At 48.7% G+C, this 17,368-nt stretch overlaps 1 protein-coding gene across 2 annotated transcripts in view; it reads right to left on the bottom strand.

Annotated features, from left to right (window-relative positions):
• Window positions 1-262: 262 nt before the first annotated feature.
• The window catches only part of RPRD1B (regulation of nuclear pre-mRNA domain containing 1B), a 43,865-nt gene continuing 26,759 nt past the window's right edge, over window positions 263-17,368 (bottom strand). The window contains exons 5-8 of one of the 2 annotated variants that reach the window (XM_034419406.3): window positions 13,163-13,289; window positions 11,705-11,880; window positions 3,816-3,955; window positions 2,471-2,603 (exon numbers count right to left, since the gene is read on the bottom strand). In XM_034419406.3, coding sequence (XP_034275297.1) covers window positions 3,839-3,955; window positions 11,705-11,880; window positions 13,163-13,289 — 420 coding nt within the window. In that variant the 3' untranslated portion in view covers window positions 2,471-2,603; window positions 3,816-3,838. Of the gene's footprint in view, window positions 2,604-3,815; window positions 3,956-11,704; window positions 11,881-13,162; window positions 13,290-17,368 lie in introns of both variants that reach the window. The other variant, XM_034419405.3, reaches the window with a different exon arrangement.

Genomic DNA, 17,368 nt, shown 5'->3' with positions numbered 1-17,368 from the left:
TCAAGAAAGTCCATTTGCCTTTTGGGTGGGGGGGAAACCAATTTATGATAGGTGGACTTCCACTCCCAAAACCTGGAGCATCCTGGGAGTTGAAGTCTACCCCTTAGTTGGCTCGGGAATTCTGGGAGTTGAAGTCCATAGGTCTTTTAAGTTGCCAAAGTTGAAATATTCTTGCTTTAGATTTTGAAAACTTGTGATGACTTCATCTCCGGGGTCTGTTGGGCTCCAGGAGGGGGGGAAAAAAAGAACGCAAGGAAGCAGCTTCTTGCCCACCGAATGACACCCTCTTTATTCAAAAATATATTTATGAGACATTTCAGAATATACTGCGGCTAAAAGGACAGCCTGTCCCTCTAAATCTCTAAACTGATTCATGTACAGGTTTAAGAAAATGCCTCGTGGGGGCCGAGGGGACGGATCAGATCTGAGCCAAAAGACCACACAGTGCAGAGGTTGGGGGTGGGGGAGGGGTCTTCGTCACAGGTCCCGCCTCGACCTCGAAAATCCAGTGGGTTTCAATTACTGTGAAACCAAGGATGGGATAATCTGGGGGGGGGGGGTTGGAAGTGGGAACGCTGCGATTCGGACACGCTCGGTTGCACATCTGCGTGCACAAGGGGGGGCTGCTGGGGAGGAGGCTCTACGAAGGGGATCAGCCCTACTTGCTTCCAGACTCAAAGACCACTGGAAGTTGTGCCTTCTCTGCCAAATTGGGCTGAGCTGACGGAGAACGTGGAACTCGCGGCCCAAAGCGGCCACCCTGAGAAAGGGATTTGGGGTGGGGGTGGGGATGGGAATGGATCTGGGCACCAAGCAGAAAGCCCAACCCTTCCATGTAAGGGATTTGATCAAAGGTCTTCTAAAGCGGGGGTCTCTAACCTTGGCCATTTTAAGACTGGTGGACTTCAACTCCCAGAATTCCTCAGCCAGCCATGCCTGGGGTTTTTGTTTTCTGCCACTCGAGAGAGATTGCAGAGGAAAGGATTACAAGAGAGTAAGCAGGCCACAAGGTTGCTACGCATAAAAAGGAATGCATTAGTGCCGGGGGATTCTGGGAGTTGAAGTCCACATGTCTTTAAAGTGGCCAAGTTTGGAGACCCCCCTCAAGAGGTGACATTTTCTGTTCATAGCTTCAAGCTAGGTTGTTTACCAAATGCACCCTGCTGTTGGGCTCATTTTCTGCTTTACATCATCCAGAATATAGTGTTTCTCAACCTTGCTGGAAGATGGGTGGACTTCAACTCGCAGAATTCCCCAGCCAGCCGTGCCTGGATATTTTTTTTTCTGCCACTCCCTTGAGCGGAGAGATTGCAGAGGAAAGGATTACAAGAGAGCGAGCAGGCCACGAGGGGGCTCCACGCATGAAAAGGAATGCATTAGTGCCGGGGAGTTCTGGGAGTTGAAGTCCACGAGTGTTAAAGTTGCCAGAGTTGGAGACCTTCGCTCTAAAGATAGAGGAGAGAGGATGACTCCTACGGCCACCAAATACGCGAAGAAGAGCAGAAAAGCCCCCCTCCCCATCCTCGGTGGGGGATCTCATGGCGAAATGAATGCTTGCATTTGCTATGTTAGCTGTGTTGCAAAATGGAAAGCACCCACATGCAGGGGATAGTCTGACCTGAGGGTAGATCCAGGGCCAAGGGCAGCAGAAAATGTACCCACTGACTATCCCTGTCCTTCCCGCAGACTGGGAAGGGAATTAATTGGCAAGTTCCACAGCTTTGGAGATTAAGAGGAGGGGAGATGCTTTACTAAAGCCCATCAATTTGAACCTTCCACGCTTACCCTGTTTAATGCTGTGGAAGGAGAGATCTGGGAAAGTGGGGAGGGGGAGCAGGAGGGGCTTTTGCTGATCCCTCCAGGTCCCAGGGCTGAAAGCAGAGGAAAGGGCCACCCGAGCTGATTTGGGGGAGGGGGGGAGGTGATGTGGGTGTCCCAGTGAAGCGGGGAAGCAGCTCCCCTGGGCTGATCCGTCAAGCAGCTGCCTCTGCCATTCCTGACTCAAAAGTCCCCCCCCTCAAAAAAAATCGACACTGACCCACCCCTCAAAACAATCCAGTTTTTGTTTTGTTTTTTTGTCAAATACAGGAGAAGAAAAATAAAACCAACACAGAACTCAAAAATTCTTCGAAGGCTCTGGGCACACATGATTTGTGACCCCCGGAAGTGCCCAGAATTTTCCTCCAGAAAGACGCCTTCGGCCCCCCTCCCCAAAACAAGAGGCGGTGCCCTTCGGTGTCCACCTTCCTTCCCGCCCGCTCTGCCCCCCCGGTCACCCGGCTGGACGCCAGCCCTAGTGGAGATGGAGATGGGCGCAGGGCGGGGTCTCTGCCCGTCCCTTCCGAGCTCAGCTTCCCGCGAGGATCCCTCATCCTGACGAAAGGGGTCTGGTACTGGTGCCGGGGCAGGTGGGCAGGCAAGGCAGACCCTCCCCTCCCCCCCAGTTTTGTGTCCTAGTCAGTAGAGAAAAGGTCCCCGGCGGAGGGGAGAGGTGCCAGCCCGCCTGTAACGTTGGGCAGCAGCGAGAGGTCCGGCAGGCTCTGGATGTGGGACTTCAGCTCTTTGCGCACCTGGGTGACTCGGGCCAGTTTCTGCTTGTATTCCTGCAAAGGGAGGGAGAGGGAGACAGAGGGAGGGGAGAGTCATTCATTTGCTCATCTCATTTATTTTGTCACCTTTCTGGACTTTGGTGGAAGCCCTGAACTGCCCACCTCCCTCAAACAAGAGACTCTTGAGCGCTAAAACGTCAGAATGCAAAAACGGTCCCTAAAAATCAAAACATTTTGCTTTTTGTTATAGGAATGGCTTGCACCTGCCAATGTGTAAAAGCAAAATGTTGTGGTTGTAATGTTATCTTCTCCTGTGCTAAAGAGAGTCAGAAGTCGGTGCCTTTTTCCTTCTTTTTCTTCCTTCCTTTCTGTCCTTTTCCCTCCCCCTCTCCTTAGTTTCCCACTACTTTTTTTAAATTTTTCTTTTTTTGTTTTGAAAAACCAATAAAATCATATATAAATAAGTAAGACTTCCCAGATGCGCACTTTAAAAAAAAAAATCAAAATCAAAAATTTAAGACCCAAAGGTGCTTTATTTTCCCCTCCCCCAAAAGACAACTGGATTTTTGTTTTTCCTTGAAGACGTTTCGCTTCTCGTCCAGGAAGCTTCTTCAGTGCTGGATGACTTCTTCATTGGAGAAGTTACTTGGATGAGTAAGGAAACGTCTCAGTTTTAATAAACTTTGCTCCAGGTGCCATGATTTAACCTTTTAAGACAAGGGCCCCCAACACCCCCCCCCCAGGTCCGTGAACCAGCCTGAAACCGGGCTGCGAAAGCCCCATCCACGGGATGCAGGGCAGCACACGAAAACCAGCCCCCCCCCTCTGGTCCATGGAAAAGCCTCTCTCCGCGCAACTGGTCCTTGGTGCCCAAAAGCTTTTAAGATACTGATGGAGGGTCATCTCTCAGCTACATCCACCTGACACCCTCCCCCCCAAGTGGGGAGGCAGAGGCCGTTACAGATCCCCCTCTCTTAAGGAGGTCCATCTGGTGAGACCAAGGTGAAGGGCCTTCTCCGTGGTGGCTCCTTCCCTGTGGAACTCCATCCCTGCTTAGATAAGATCGGACAACCACCTTCGCTCTCTTTTGAAAGGCCCGGAAGACGGGATTCCGCCAGCGAGTCTGGGGACCAGAGGTGGCATTCAGCCGGTTCGGACCGATTCCCTTGAACCGATGGCAGAGACCGCAGGTGGGCCTGATCACCCGCCCTGGCGCTATGCCCTCCTATTTAGCCACGTTTCCACGTAAGAATGTCTGAAACCCACCGCTTCTGGAGACCCCAGGGAGATCAAGGGGTTGGTGTGATTGTTGTCACCAGGAGGGTGGGGGGTTTCGTTGAGTTTTGTGCCGGTGGTTTTACTTCTCTGGAGTTATCATGAGAGGATTGGGCAGCCACCTGAATTGCCTTAATGAATGAATGAATGAATGAATGAATGAATGAATGAATGAATGAATGAATGAAGCTGTAAAATGCACCCCAAGCACAGCACTATCAAACCACAGCACAGACGTGGCCATCACTCAGAAGAGTTGTGCCACACACACGCACACACCGGCTTTTGGAAGGAAGGCCTTACGCCGGCCCCGAAGAAGCCGCGGCTCCAGGAAGCTCTGATCTGCGCTCTTAGCACAGCTATGGGGATCTAAGAGGAGAGATGGGGCAGTCGCAAAAAACCTGCACAAGGAAGGAAAGAAGGAGGGAGGGAGAGAAGGAAAGAAGGAAGGAAGGAGGAAAGAGGAAAGAGCTGAGGAAAGGAAAGGAAGGAGGGAGGGAGAAGGAAGGAAAGAAGAAAGAAAGGAAAGAGGAAAGAGAAGGGAAGGAAGAAAAGAAGCAAAAAAAGCAAAAAGAAGATAGGATCATCTGTTTCTTAAAATTAGCAGCATAACATACAGATAAATCACTAATAAAGTAGGGCAATATAAAGTGGCTGCTTTTGTGAAATAAATGTCTCTAAGAAGCATTTATCCCTCAGAGACAGAGACTCCCACAGGCTTCCTGTGGGCTAAAATACGTCTATTAATGGCAGCTTTTAAACTATTTATAACCCTTGCAGCAGAAAGAGCTCCCAAGTCATCTGCCCAGCTCTATTTTGGCTGCTGTGGCAGGGAGCCCGGGAGGTGGCAAAGGTAGGGAAGAGAATGGCAGGGGTTCACACAGTCAATGTTTTCCAAAACACACACACACACACACAGGGCCCTTTCTGTCCCTCTGCACATCTCTCTCCGTAAGGCCCTGACTCGGTTTGAGGCCGGTGGGCAGAAAAGAGCAGCCCCCGTCCGCAGACGGAAGAGGAATGAGTTAATAGCTGAATCGGGAGTTTCATTTGGGACGGAGGAATCTCTCTGAACATCTCTGGAGATTCTCAATCATCCAGGCCACGGTTGTCCCAAAAGTGTTTTTTTTCTTTTCTTTTCTTGAAAAGGACTTCAGTTTTTGCTTTTTCTTAGAAAACAAGAAGCTTCAGAATGGAAGAAGCTCCTTGGATGAGAAGCGAAACATCTTCAAGGAAAAAACAAAGCCCAGTTGCCTTTTGGGGGGGAAAAATGACCCTTTGGATTCTCTGAACATCCTGGTGGGAAAAAAGGATGATACAGCTGAGATTACACATTATTCCCTATCTGAAACTGGCCTTCTAGTCAAGATGGAGGCTGCCCGGGGACGGGGAGGGGAGGGGAGGGGAGGGGAGGGAGGAAGGAAGGAAGGAAGGAAGGAAGGAAGGAAGGAAGGAAGGAAGAAAAAGGAGGGAGGAGGCAGGCAGGAAAGAAGGCAGAGAGGAAGGAAGGAAGGAAGGAAGGAAGGAAGGAAGGAAGGAAGGAAGGAAGGAAGGAAGGAAGGAAGGAAAAGGAGGCAGAAGGGAGGGAGGAGGAAGGAAGAAAAAGGAGGGAGGAGGCAGGCAGGAAAGAAGGCAGAGAGGAAGGAAGGAAGGAAGGAAGGAAGGAAGGAAGGAAGGAAGGAAGGAAGGAAGGAAGGAAAAGGAGGCAGAAGGGAGGGAGGAGGAAGGAAGAAAAAGGAGGGAGGAGGCAGGCAGGAAGGAAGGCAGAGAGGAAGGAAGGAAGGAAGGGAGGGAGGGAGGGAGGGAGAGACGGAAGAGGGAGGGAGGAAAAAGAAGAGGATAAGAGGAGGGAGACAGATGCAATGTATTGCTCTTCCTTGTCCCAAATCCGAGAGGACGAGGGGTAAATCAGGCAGAAGAAGGAGAACAGATCTAACACATCTAAAATAATAGCAAGGCTTTCATTTGTATGTCTTGGCTAAATTCGTATTCTGTCTTTGTTGGAGGACGGCCTCCCCCTGCTCCCCCATAAAAGCCCCAGGCAGCGACTTCCCCTGGGGCCTAAGGGAGACCTTCACCTTCCTCCTCCTGGTCTCTTAAAGGCCTTGTTCTTAACCTCAGCAACTTCAAGACAGGCGGAGTTCAACTCCCAGAATCCCCGAGCCAGCTCTCTCTCTCTCTCCCCCTTTCTTTTTTCTTCCTTCCTTCCTTCCTTTCAAAGGGAAATGACACGAAGGCTTTACCCTCAAGCAAAACGTGCTAGGAGCTTTTCTGCAATTCTTCAGCTACAGGTAGCCCTTGTCTTATGACCATAATTGAGCTCAAAATTTCTGTTGCTAAGTGAGACGTTGCTTAAGTGGGGTTTGCCCCATTTCACAACTTTCCTTGCCACAGTTAAGTGAGTCACCGCCGTTGTTAAGTCGGCCAGGCGGTTGTTAAGTGAATCTGGCTTCCCCATGGACTTTGCTCGTCGGAAGGTCGCAAAAGCGGATCAGGTGTCCCCCGGGGACACTGCAACCGTCGTAAATACGAGTCAAGTTGCCAAGCGTCTGAATTTTGATCACCTGACTATGGGGCAGTTGCAGCGGTCGTTAAGTGTGGAAAACAGCTATTATGTATGTTGACCTGTAGGAAAGTGGGTTAGTTTACTGATTGTTTAGTTTAGGAAAAGGGATATTATGTTATATTAATATATGTAAAAGATTTGAATTAAGAGATATATGTATGGGGGAGGAGGAAATGGATAGATTATGAGTTGAAATTGCTAAATTAGGATTTATTATATAGCTTTACAGCTGAATGTTGCTTTGAAATGTATAGTATAAGGGGGATATAATAATATTGATTATGAGTTGAATAGATGAAATTGTTAAATCAGAATTTATTATATAATTTTACAATTAAATGTTGCTTTGAAATGCATAGTATAAGGGGGATATAATAATATTGTTAGAAAGAAAGGGTTAGTATATGGGGGGTGGAATAAAAGGATGGTAAAGTATTATATAATCTGTTATTAACTTGGGTTTTATTTTGGAGAAGCCACGGGAGGAGGGGAGGGCGAGGGGGGGTTAGGGAGGAGGGGGAAAAAAAAAGGGGGGGGGAATTTGTATTTGAAAAACTTTTTCAATTAAAAAAAAAAAAGTGTGGAAAACAGCTGTGAGTCTATTTTTTCAGTGCCGCTGCAACTTCAAACGGTCACTAAACAAAATGGCTGTAAGTCGAGGACTACCCGTACAGGGGAAACCAGGGGAATCCCATGGAAGCGATCATGGGAACACAAGAGAAGTGCACAGCTCTGTTCGGAGGACCTCTCTTCCCCCCCCCCCCCCCGGGTCCTGCGCATAGCTAGAAACACGCAGGAAAAAAATAGTTGTCAGAACCGAGGCTTCCATGGGGATCAGCCCTTTGATCTCGTCTCATGGAGACCTGCAAAACTCCACAAAAGGCAGAGATCCTTGGAAACCCTAACAGGGAAACCGGTCCGTCCCCCCCTGGGCTCCCAGACTCTGCTGGAATAGTCAGTCTCCATCCACAAGAGATTTCAAAATCCCCTTAAAAGGAAGCGACTTCAAGCCAGGATGCAGCCGGACCCAGAAATTAACTTCGGCTCGTAAAGGCCCCACCAAAGCATCAGAAACGCAGGGGTCACCCAGGGGCTCCGGCCCAGCATTAACTGGCAAGGGAATTTCAGCTTTTTAAAGAGTCTACAGAAAAAACAGTGGGCCCCCTCCAAGAAAATGAAATTTAAGAGCACCAGGAATAGCCCTTAAAGACGGTTATAGCCCTTCACGGTGCTTTCACAGCCCCCTCTATGCGGTTTACAGAGTCAGCCTCTTTGTCCCCAACAATCTGGGTCCTCATTCTACCCACCTTGGAAGGACGGAAGGCTGAATCAACCTTTAGGAACGAGGGAGGGAGGGAGGGAGGGAGGGAGGGAGGGAGGGAGGAAGGAAGAAAGGAAGGAAGGAAGGAAGGAAGGAAGGGGCAATTGGCTGTCTCTGTAAACCGCTTAGAGAGGGCTGGAAAACACTGTAAAGTGGTATATAAGTCTAAGAACTAAGTGGGAAAGAAGGAAGGAAGGAAGGAAGGAAGGAAGGAAGGAAGGAAGGAAGGAAGGAAGGAAGGAAGGAAGGAAGGAAGGAAGGAAGGAAGGAAGGAAGGAAGGAAGGAAATGGGAAAGGCAGGAAGGTAGCAATAGCACTCACTTATATACCACTTAAAGTGCTTTACAGCCCCCTCTGAGCATCTGGATTTTGGCCACGTGACTGAGGAGATGCTGCAACGGTCGTAAGTGTGAAAAACGATCCTAAGTGCTGTTTTAACTTTGAGCAGGCACTAAACGAACTGTTGTAAGTCAAGGACTACCTGTGCTCAACTGAGCCCCAAATTATGGTCTTTAGCTTACAGCCGTCGTAACGCAGTAGTCCTTGACTTACATCATTACATTACTACACCAAAAGGGAGTCCAGAATTTCAGTCGTTTAGTTGTTGCTCTCGTAAAACGAGGCACCTTCCCGTGCAATCCAAGCTCTCCGCATCGCAGTCGTTATGCAGAGCACGGGCTGCCTGAGGGGCTGGGAGAGGCCCTGGGTTGCTGGAGGAACGGTCATAAGTCAAGGAGTTTTTACGCCTTCTGGAAACCGCCTGTGCTGGGGTGTGAGCATCTCACATTTTTCTTGATCTGGCTGCAAAACAGAGTAAATAAAATTCGTTTTTTCCAGCAGATCCTTTTGAACCTTCCCAAAGGGAACCCGTGACCCTTCGCTTTCTCCGTCTGTGGTTTCCATAGATGCCTTTCTGGCCCCCCTTTTTGGGCAGCCCCCCCGCCCCCGCCGGGAGCGAGTTCAGGCGTGACTCGCGCCTGGGAAAAGCGGTCCCAGTCAGAGGGGTCCAGGAGTCCAGGACCATTTCAGGCCTCCCGGGTCAAGAAACATGATGAATCCATGCAGGCGTTTTTAGGGGAATCACACGGATCTGCAATCGGCGTGGGCCAAGGAACGACCAAGTCAGCAGCAACCTCTAAATTTGAATTTTAACAATTAAATCGCCAGGCCCGGTCCCAGAGAGAGGAGAATTAACTATCTGTGTTTTCCCGAAAATAAGACCCGGTGTTATTTTCTTTTGGCCCCCAAAATAAGCACTAGGGCTTATTTTCGGGAAAACACGATTTCAGGGTGATCAGCCCGGCTGAGTGCCCTGACCCCCCGAAGCACGCACAAGAGGCGGCAAGCGTACGGGGACCAACGGTATCCAGCAGCAGCTGCAGCCCACTGGTCCCTCGGTCGGTGCACTCTGGGGCTGCGTAGAGCGGAAGGCAGGAGATCCCGATAGACGTGAAAATGATAAGACGTGAAGCTGAGCCTCCCATGGCTGCCTGCCGTCCGGCCCACCGCCGATCAGCTTTCCTGCGGTGTGTCCGGATTGCCTGCCTTCCCCCGCCTGCCTCTGCCTGCAGCCGGCTGCCACTCCGGCCGACCGCCGCTCGGCTTTCCCACAGCACGTCCAGATCGCCTGCCTCCTCCTCCCACCTCTGCTTCTGCCTGCTACTTGCACAGGTGCTCAACTCACCTGTGCTGCATGGGCTGCGGCTGCTGCCGGATACCGTCAGCCCATGCGTGCTCGCCCACCCACCCCTTCACTGGGGTTTATTTTTTGGGTAGGGCTTATATTAGGTGCACATGTTTTAAAAAAATCAGGCTGGGGCTTAATTTCGGGGTAGGTCGTATTTTTGGGGAAACACGGTATTTTAATAACTGGATAGCTGAAGAATTACTTGGGAACGTTTGAAACGTAGACAACGGACGGCAGAAAACGAGCCAGCAGTCCAGCGAGTTTGACCCTTTGAGTTTCAGTTTATTCTTTTCAAATTCTGGTCGGATGATGGGCGTGCGTTTATCCCGAGCATGTTTAAAACTCAGATAAATGAACCACTATCTCTGCTGGAAGTTGGCTCCAAGCTTCCTCTTTCCGCGAAGTCCTGTTTTCTAAGATCTGGGACGATCACAAGATATCCAGATGTTTCCCTTATTTGGTTAGGTATTAAAACCCTCTGACAAAATTAATGTTGGTCTATTAATGTCTGCTGTACACTCATCTCACGACAGATGTTTCTGCTGCAGGTACAGGCAGTCCTCGACTTACGGCCGCAATTGAGCACAAAATTTATGTAGTTCAGCGAGACTTTTGCTAAGTGAGATTTTCCCCGGCTCACAGCTTTCCTCGCCACATTTGTTAAGTGAGTCACTGCAGTCAATAACCTGGTTGTTAAGTGGATGTGGCTTCTCCGTTGACTTTGCTTGGCAAAAGGTCACAAAAGGGGATCATGTGACCCCAGGGCATGGCAACCATCATAATTAGGAGTCGATTGCCAAGAGTCTGAATTTTGATCATGTGACCACGGGGATGCTGCAACGGTTTTTTCTTTTAAAAGCCTCTGATGATCCCAGCTGAGTTGCCTGATTGGCAGAGGCTTTTTTTTTTCTTTTAAAAACATTTTTTCTACAACCTCTTCGGCCGAAGAAGTTGTAAAAAAAATGCTTTTAAAAGCCTCTGGCGATCCCAGCTGAGCTGCGTGATCTTCAGAGGCTTTTAAAGGCATTTTTTTCTACAACTAGACTGTGCAGTCTCTCTGGGTCATATAACATATGTGGGTATATGCATAATTTTGTATTTATTTATTTATGTCATGGTTACAAAGTGTATATTGGAGGTGGTGACCCTTTGAAAGCTGTACGCGATGAAATTTCATTTTAATGGATGCCGATTACTGTACATTCAAAGTGACAGCAAAGTTATTATTCTATTCTATTCTATTCTATTCTATTCTATTCTATTCTATTCTATTCTATTCTATTCTATGCTATGCCATGCCATGCCATGCCATGCCATGCCATGCCATGCCATGCCATTCCATTCCATTCCATTCCATTCCATTCCACGCTATGCTACACTGGCTCAGGAATTCTGGGAGTTGAAGTCCATAGGTCCCAAAGTCATGATGGGGGCCCACAACTGCTCAAGAGTGTCTGCTGAAGCCCTGACAGTTTGCCAAGGATGACACGACCCCTGGCAGAGGGCCCGGGCAAGCAGGACAATGAGAGACCTTCCCGTGTCTGCTCCACGAAGACCAGGCCTGTTTCAGAACGATGACCCAGGTGATGTCCTGTCCTGCTTGTCCTAGAGAGCCCCCAAGCAGTCAGTTTCAATCCCTTCCCCCCCATGGGCTTCTGCAAGGCGTGGGGAGGCTGGCCAACTCACCCCTCCCCAAGGCCACCCAGCCCTGGATCTTGAAGAATGCCAGGAGGGTGGGAAGGGTACCACTGTGATGGCCTGTTGCCCGCCGGCCCCTCCAGAAGCCGAATCAGAGGAGGAGGAGGAGGAGGAGGCGTGGGAGTCAAGATCAGCATCAAGGCAAGCTGAGAGCTCCGAGGGGGAAGAGGGAATGGACCTGGCAGAGAGAGAGACAGAGGCGGAGCCTGGGCCGTCCATCAGCCCTCAGATGACAGTCAACAACCCCCAGGTCTGGAGATGGCTGATGAGGAAGAGGAGGAACAGCTGGGTCCCGTAACTGACGCACGGATGTGCAGAAAGCAGAGGAGAGGAGAGCAGTGGAAATCTATGGGCTGGTCCTCGGGACGGAAGAGCCACCGCTGCTAGCGAAGCCCCACCCTAGCTCTGGGGATAAAAGGCAGGGGGCAGAGATGAATAGATGTGGCAGACAACTATTCATCTCCCTGATGGACAGACTTGTTAGCCTGCGGTGAGAGAGAGAAACTTTTTGCAGGGGCTGCTGGCGCTTCTAATAAAGGAATCATTGCTTCGACTACAGAGAGGGTTTCGTCATGTTTGGGGAGCTGGGTCAGAACAGCCAAGCTCACCTCTAGCTTCTTCTCCTTCTCCGTCAGCACATCCTTCTGGGTCTGCGTGTATTCAATCAGCATGCGTGCCAGCTGGCGCCGGTCTTCCAGTTCCGCCGCTAGCCGCCCGTTGTATTCTGCCAGCAGCAAACACGCCTCGTCCACCGTCTTCGACAGCCGCTCCGCCGCCTCTTTGTCTGCGCACGGAAGCGGTAAGCACGTTACAGGGAGGCCACGCTAACAGCTTCTGCGTTGCTGACAAGCAGCGGCCGTCCTTCTCTACACACCAACAACCACGCAGCACGGGGAGTCCTCAACTTACGAGAGCCCAAAATTTAGCTTTGCTAAGCGAGACACTGGTTAAGTCAGTTTTGCCCCGTTTCCCTAATGGGTTTTTTTTTTTTTTTTGCTGGAAATTGGCAAGAAAACGTGATAAATTACAATTACATGACAGCAGGACAGCACAACCAGTTGTAAATAGGAGCCAGTTGCCAAGCGTCCAAATTGTGATCGTGTGATCTTGGAAGGGGAGGAGGGGGTGTTGCGACAGTGTTTGACCGTTGTTAAATGTGAGCTTAGGCTGTGGCTTCTTCAAGGGCCAATGGAATTCCAAACTATCAATAAACAAATGGCGGTTAAGTTGAGAACTACTTATACCCTTGGGTGGGGAATTATGGCCCTTTTATGACTTGTGGACTTCAACTCCCAGAATTCCTGAGCGAGAAATTCTGGGAGTTGAAAGCCACAAGTCTTTTTTTTTTTTTTTTTTTTGGAATCAAGTTTTATTGAATTTTTCCCTCCACATTCACCCGCATCTTTTTTTTTTGAACAGCGTATTGGCCATATCTTGTCTTATACAATTTTTCAGATTTCAAATACATTTTACTCAATTACAATTTTGCCAAAATCTTCCCTTTTTTCCATATTTTCCACTATGGGGTCCAAGCAACCCCGACCTTTCTTTCATTTATTAAAATATATTTCCCAAAATTCCTCTTATCTTTTTAATTATTAACAATATATGTTTATAAATCACATCTTAATCATTTCTATTTTCCCCCGACCTAATTAGTTCTTAATGTAATCTTAATTCGCCTTTTCTTCAATTCTTAATTGCAGTGTTGGAGGTTTATAAAATGGTAAATATGGATAAATTTAATTGGTGGAATTAGAATAATTATAATATTTTAAATTATATATTTGAAATGTAATCAAATCCACAAGTCTTAAAGGGGCCATGGTTCTCCACCTCTGACTTCTCCCATTCACCTTCCCGCTGAAAGTCTTAACCAGAGGTCCCCAAACTTGGCAGCTTTAAGACTTGTGGACGTCAACTCCCAGAATTCTCCATCTGATGTCTACAAGCCTTAAAGCTGCCAAGTTTGGGGAACCCCTGCTCTTAACACACCCAGGAACCCTTCCAAGTTTATTTAGGTTTCTCTCAGCCGACCGGCTCTGGCCCTCGGATCAGAGGCTCACCTGTGATCTTCTCCAGCAGGGACACATCCTGAACCTCCTGGGGAAGAGAAGCGATCTTCTGCCGCACGGTGGCATCGCCCGAGGCTGCGTTCTCCAAGTCTTGCAGGGCTTTGATCAAGTCCTCCGCCTGCCCGGGGGAGACAGAACAAGATGCCCGCTGTGGCTTCCCCAGAGACACCCCACCACTCTGCTTCTGGCGTCTCTGCCCCAAAGCACTGCCCACCCACCCCCGCAGGCGCTCTCTGTCAGGAGGAACAAAGGTGCCTCAGATGGGCCACTGGGGTCATCCGGAGTCCCCTAGGCTGCCCGTGCAGGTAATAGAATAAGAGAGTTATAAAGATGGGAGGGACCTTCCATGGAGGGCTTCTAGTCCAACCCTTTGCTCAGCCAGGGGTCTCCAAAGTTTAACACTTGTGGACTTTAATTGCCAGAATTCTGGGAGTCTTTTCTTTCTTTCTTCCTTCCTTTCTCTTTTCTTCTTTCCCTTCCCTTCCATCTTTTTACTCTTTCTTTTCTTCCTCCCTCCCTCCCTCCCTCTTTCTTTCTTTTGAATTCTGGGAGTTGAAGTCTACACATCTTAAAGCTGCCACGTTTGGCGATCCCTGCCCTATACCATTCCTTTCTTTCTTTCCTTCCTTCCTTCCTTTTTTTTCTTTCCTTCTTTCTCTTTTCTTCCTTCCCTTCCATCTTTCTTTTCTTCCTTCCTTCTTCCCTCCTCCCTCCCTTCGTCTCTCTCTTTTGAATTCTGGGAGTTGAAGTCCACACGTCTTAAAGCTGCCAAGTTTGGAGACCTCTATACTATTCCTTTCTTTCTTTCTTTCCTTCCTTTTTTTTCTTTCCTTCTTTCTCTTTTCTTCCTTCCCTTTCATCTTTCTCTTTCTTTTCTTCCTTCCTTCTTCCCTCCTCCCTTCCTTCCTCTCTCTCTCTCTCTCTTTCTTTTGAATTCTGGGAGTTGAAGTCCACACGTCTTAAAGCTGGCAAGTTTGGAGACCCCTGCCCTATACCATTCCAGAGAAATGGCTGTCCAATCTCTTCTTGAAGTCAATCTCCCCATGATGGAGAACCCACAACCTCTGGAGGCAGACCGTTCTACTGGGTAATAGTTCTCCCTGTCAGGAGTGGGACAGCCCTCTCTCTGCCTGCATATTTACCTGCCCAGGTGACACTCAGCCAAGCTCCATGAGCTTGGGAGGACTGGTTAGGTCGACGCTCGCTAAAACCTTCCTCAGAGGAACCAGGGAAGCAGCTAGGCTTAAAAATGCAGCTTCGGGTTTCCTTGAACACTTCTTTGGGATTGACTCAGTTTACAACCAAAATCAGGACCAGAATTCCCATGGCTCAACAAGGTGGCTCTTAAGTGAGTCATGCCAAGCTTGATGACTTTTTGCCATAATTGTTTTTCATTTATTCCATCCCGACTATTTTTATAAATAATTCAAGGCGGCCAACATAACTAATATTCTTCCCTCCTCCTCCTCCTCCTCTATTCCTTATTTATTTATTTATCAAATTTCTATACCGCCCTACTCCCGGAGGACTCAGGGCGGTGAACAGCCAAGATAAAATACAGATAATACAAACATTAAAAGTCCATTAAAATTATTAAATATTTTGGCCGAAAACAAATTTAAAACACCCAATTTATAAAACAAATTAAACGATTTAAAAATTTAAAAGGGAGAGTTAGGCCAGGCCAGCCTGCTGAAATAAAAATGTTTTAAGAGCACGATTCCTCACAACAACAATCCTGTGAGGTGGGCTGGGCTGAGAGAGAGAGAGAGAGAGGGACCGGCCCAAAGTCACCCAGCTGGCTTTTGGGGCTAAAGCAGGACTAGAATTCACAGCCTCCTGGCTTTCTTTTTCGTTAAGCGAAACACCAAAGTTGCTAAGTGAATCCTACGGTCATTAAGTGAGTCCCGCTTCCCCCACTGCTTTGCTTGTCATAAGCTGGCCGGGAAGGTCACAAAGGGTGACCATGTGACCCTGCAACCATCCTAAATACATGCCAGTGGCCTGAATTTGCGTCATGGGATTATGGGAAGACGTTGCAATGGTTGTTAATGCGAGGACTGATCGTTAAGTCACTTTTTTACAGCACCACTGCAGCTCTGAACGAGTGGTGTGGTGGCCTAGAGGTGGAGCTCTCGCCTCACAATCAGGAGGTTGTGAGTTCGATCCAAGGTAGGGGCAGATATTTCTCTCTCTGGACACACAGAGAATGTATCTGCTGAATATAACTCCGCATTGGTGACAGGAAAGGCATCCGGCCAATAAACACTAAACTCCATTCAGTTGCCCCGATTCTACCCCGATGCAAGGGATTACGGGGTAATTAAAAGAAGACCGTAATTCTAAAAGAATGGTTGTAAATTGAGACTACTTGTACACATAAAAGGGAAAAGGGGGGGGGGGGACTCAGTGTTGTAATATTTAAACAAGGGCTATCAAGAATCTTGATGACCTGCTCAATTCCTTTCTCAAAAATTCTTAATATTCCACACATTTGGCAAGCTATGAGAGAGCCTTCTCCAGCCTGCTGTTGAGGAGCGTTGGTTCCTCTCCAAGAGTTCAAAGGCCGTGTTTCTACAAGGGGAGGAGCCAAAACTTTTGGGGGGGCCTTGAAAGTTCAAAGGAAGACCGGTGCTTTTCGGAGATCTTCTCCTTAATTTGCATGGTTTTCCTTTGAAGCCCGACATCTGCAAAGTGTCCTCCTCGGTGGAATAAATGGAATTTAAGGCCGTGGCTCCATCCTAAGAGGCCCCTCCAAGAGGGAGCGGGATAAAGCTGCTTTTCTGCTTAGCGGAAGGATAGGCTGCCTTTCAGCCCTTTGCCCTTTTAAGGGGAGATGGGCCACAAGACAAACCCCCCCCCCCGGGGGGGGAGGGGAGATGGCGTTAAAGGCTCTGCAAGGTGCCGCAGGGCAGGCAGCCAGACCAGCAACTGGGAGATAACTGGGCTTATCTGGCCAGGTCTTGAAATTCCGGCCTCTGTTATTTTGGAGAAATTCCAGGGATGAGATTCCGCTGCTGCCCTCACTGCTCACCCAGGTGGCAGCTGCCCACAATTTGCCTTCTGGAGCACATTCAGCCCTTGCAAACGCCCCCTCCGAAGGCCTGGAGGGCCTCACAGCAGGCGGTCCAGGTGCTCAGCAGAAGGAAAAAAAGAGAACCTGCTTACCAGAATCCGCATCACACCTGATGCTGGTTTATAATGGAGACCTACATTGCTCTGCCTCTAATCACCTACCTATCTCTCTCCATCTCGCTATCAAGTCTCTCTCTCTCTCTGTGTGTCTCATCTACCGATGTATCTACATCTACAGTGGTGGGACTCAAATTTTTTTACTACCGGTTCTGTGGGCGTGGCTTGTGGGCGTGGCAGGGGAAGATTACTGCAAAATCCCCATTCCCTCCCCACCCCATTAACCTGCTTTCCAGCTCCCTTCTCCTGTGCAGGGCAACAAAAGAAGACCCAGATGATCAGCTGGGGAGGCAGAGAATAGGTGGTGGCAGGGCCAGCCGGAGGTGGCATTTGCCGGTTCTCTGAACTACTCAAAATTTCCGCTACCGGTTCTCCAGAACTGGTCAGAACCTGCTGAAACCCACCTCTGTATTTCTATCTATCATCTTATCTAATCACATAGGAAAGAGTGATGGCATAAAAAATGTAATCAAAAAAATAAAACCTACCTCCTACCTCCCTCTCTCTATAACTACATCTATCACTAGGGGACATGGTGGCTCAGTGGCTAAGATGCTGAGCTTGTCGATTGAAAGGTCGGCAGTTCGGCGGTTCGAATCCCGAGTGCCGTGTAACGGGGGAAGCCCCCTTTACTTGTCCCAGCTTCTGCCAACCTAGCAGTTCGAAAGCAGGTAAAAAATGCAAGTAGAAAAATAGGGACCACCAGATATGGAGGATCCCGGATCTGCGCACCTTCCGCCGTGCTCTTAAGACCTTTTTATTCCATCAGGCTGGCCTGGCCTAATCGTTTCACTTTCCCCCCTTTTTAAAAATGTAAATTTTAATCTGTTTTAAATTATTGGGGTGTTTTAAATCTGTCTTGGGCCAAATTGTTTAATTCGGTTTTACTTTACTTTTAAATTTTGTATTTGTGTGTTTTATCTTGTGGCTGTTCACCGCCCTGAGTCGTTCGGGAGTAGGGCAGTATATAAATCAAATAAAATGAAATGAAATGAAAAATGAATG

This window comes from Pantherophis guttatus, chromosome 3 (assembly GCF_059756535.1).
Source record: "Pantherophis guttatus breed Tessera chromosome 3, ASM5975653v1, whole genome shotgun sequence".
Lineage (NCBI taxonomy): Eukaryota > Metazoa > Chordata > Lepidosauria > Squamata > Colubridae > Pantherophis > Pantherophis guttatus.
The sequence above is the reverse complement of the archived record's forward strand: the minus strand, read 5'-3'. Positions and strand labels throughout refer to the sequence as shown.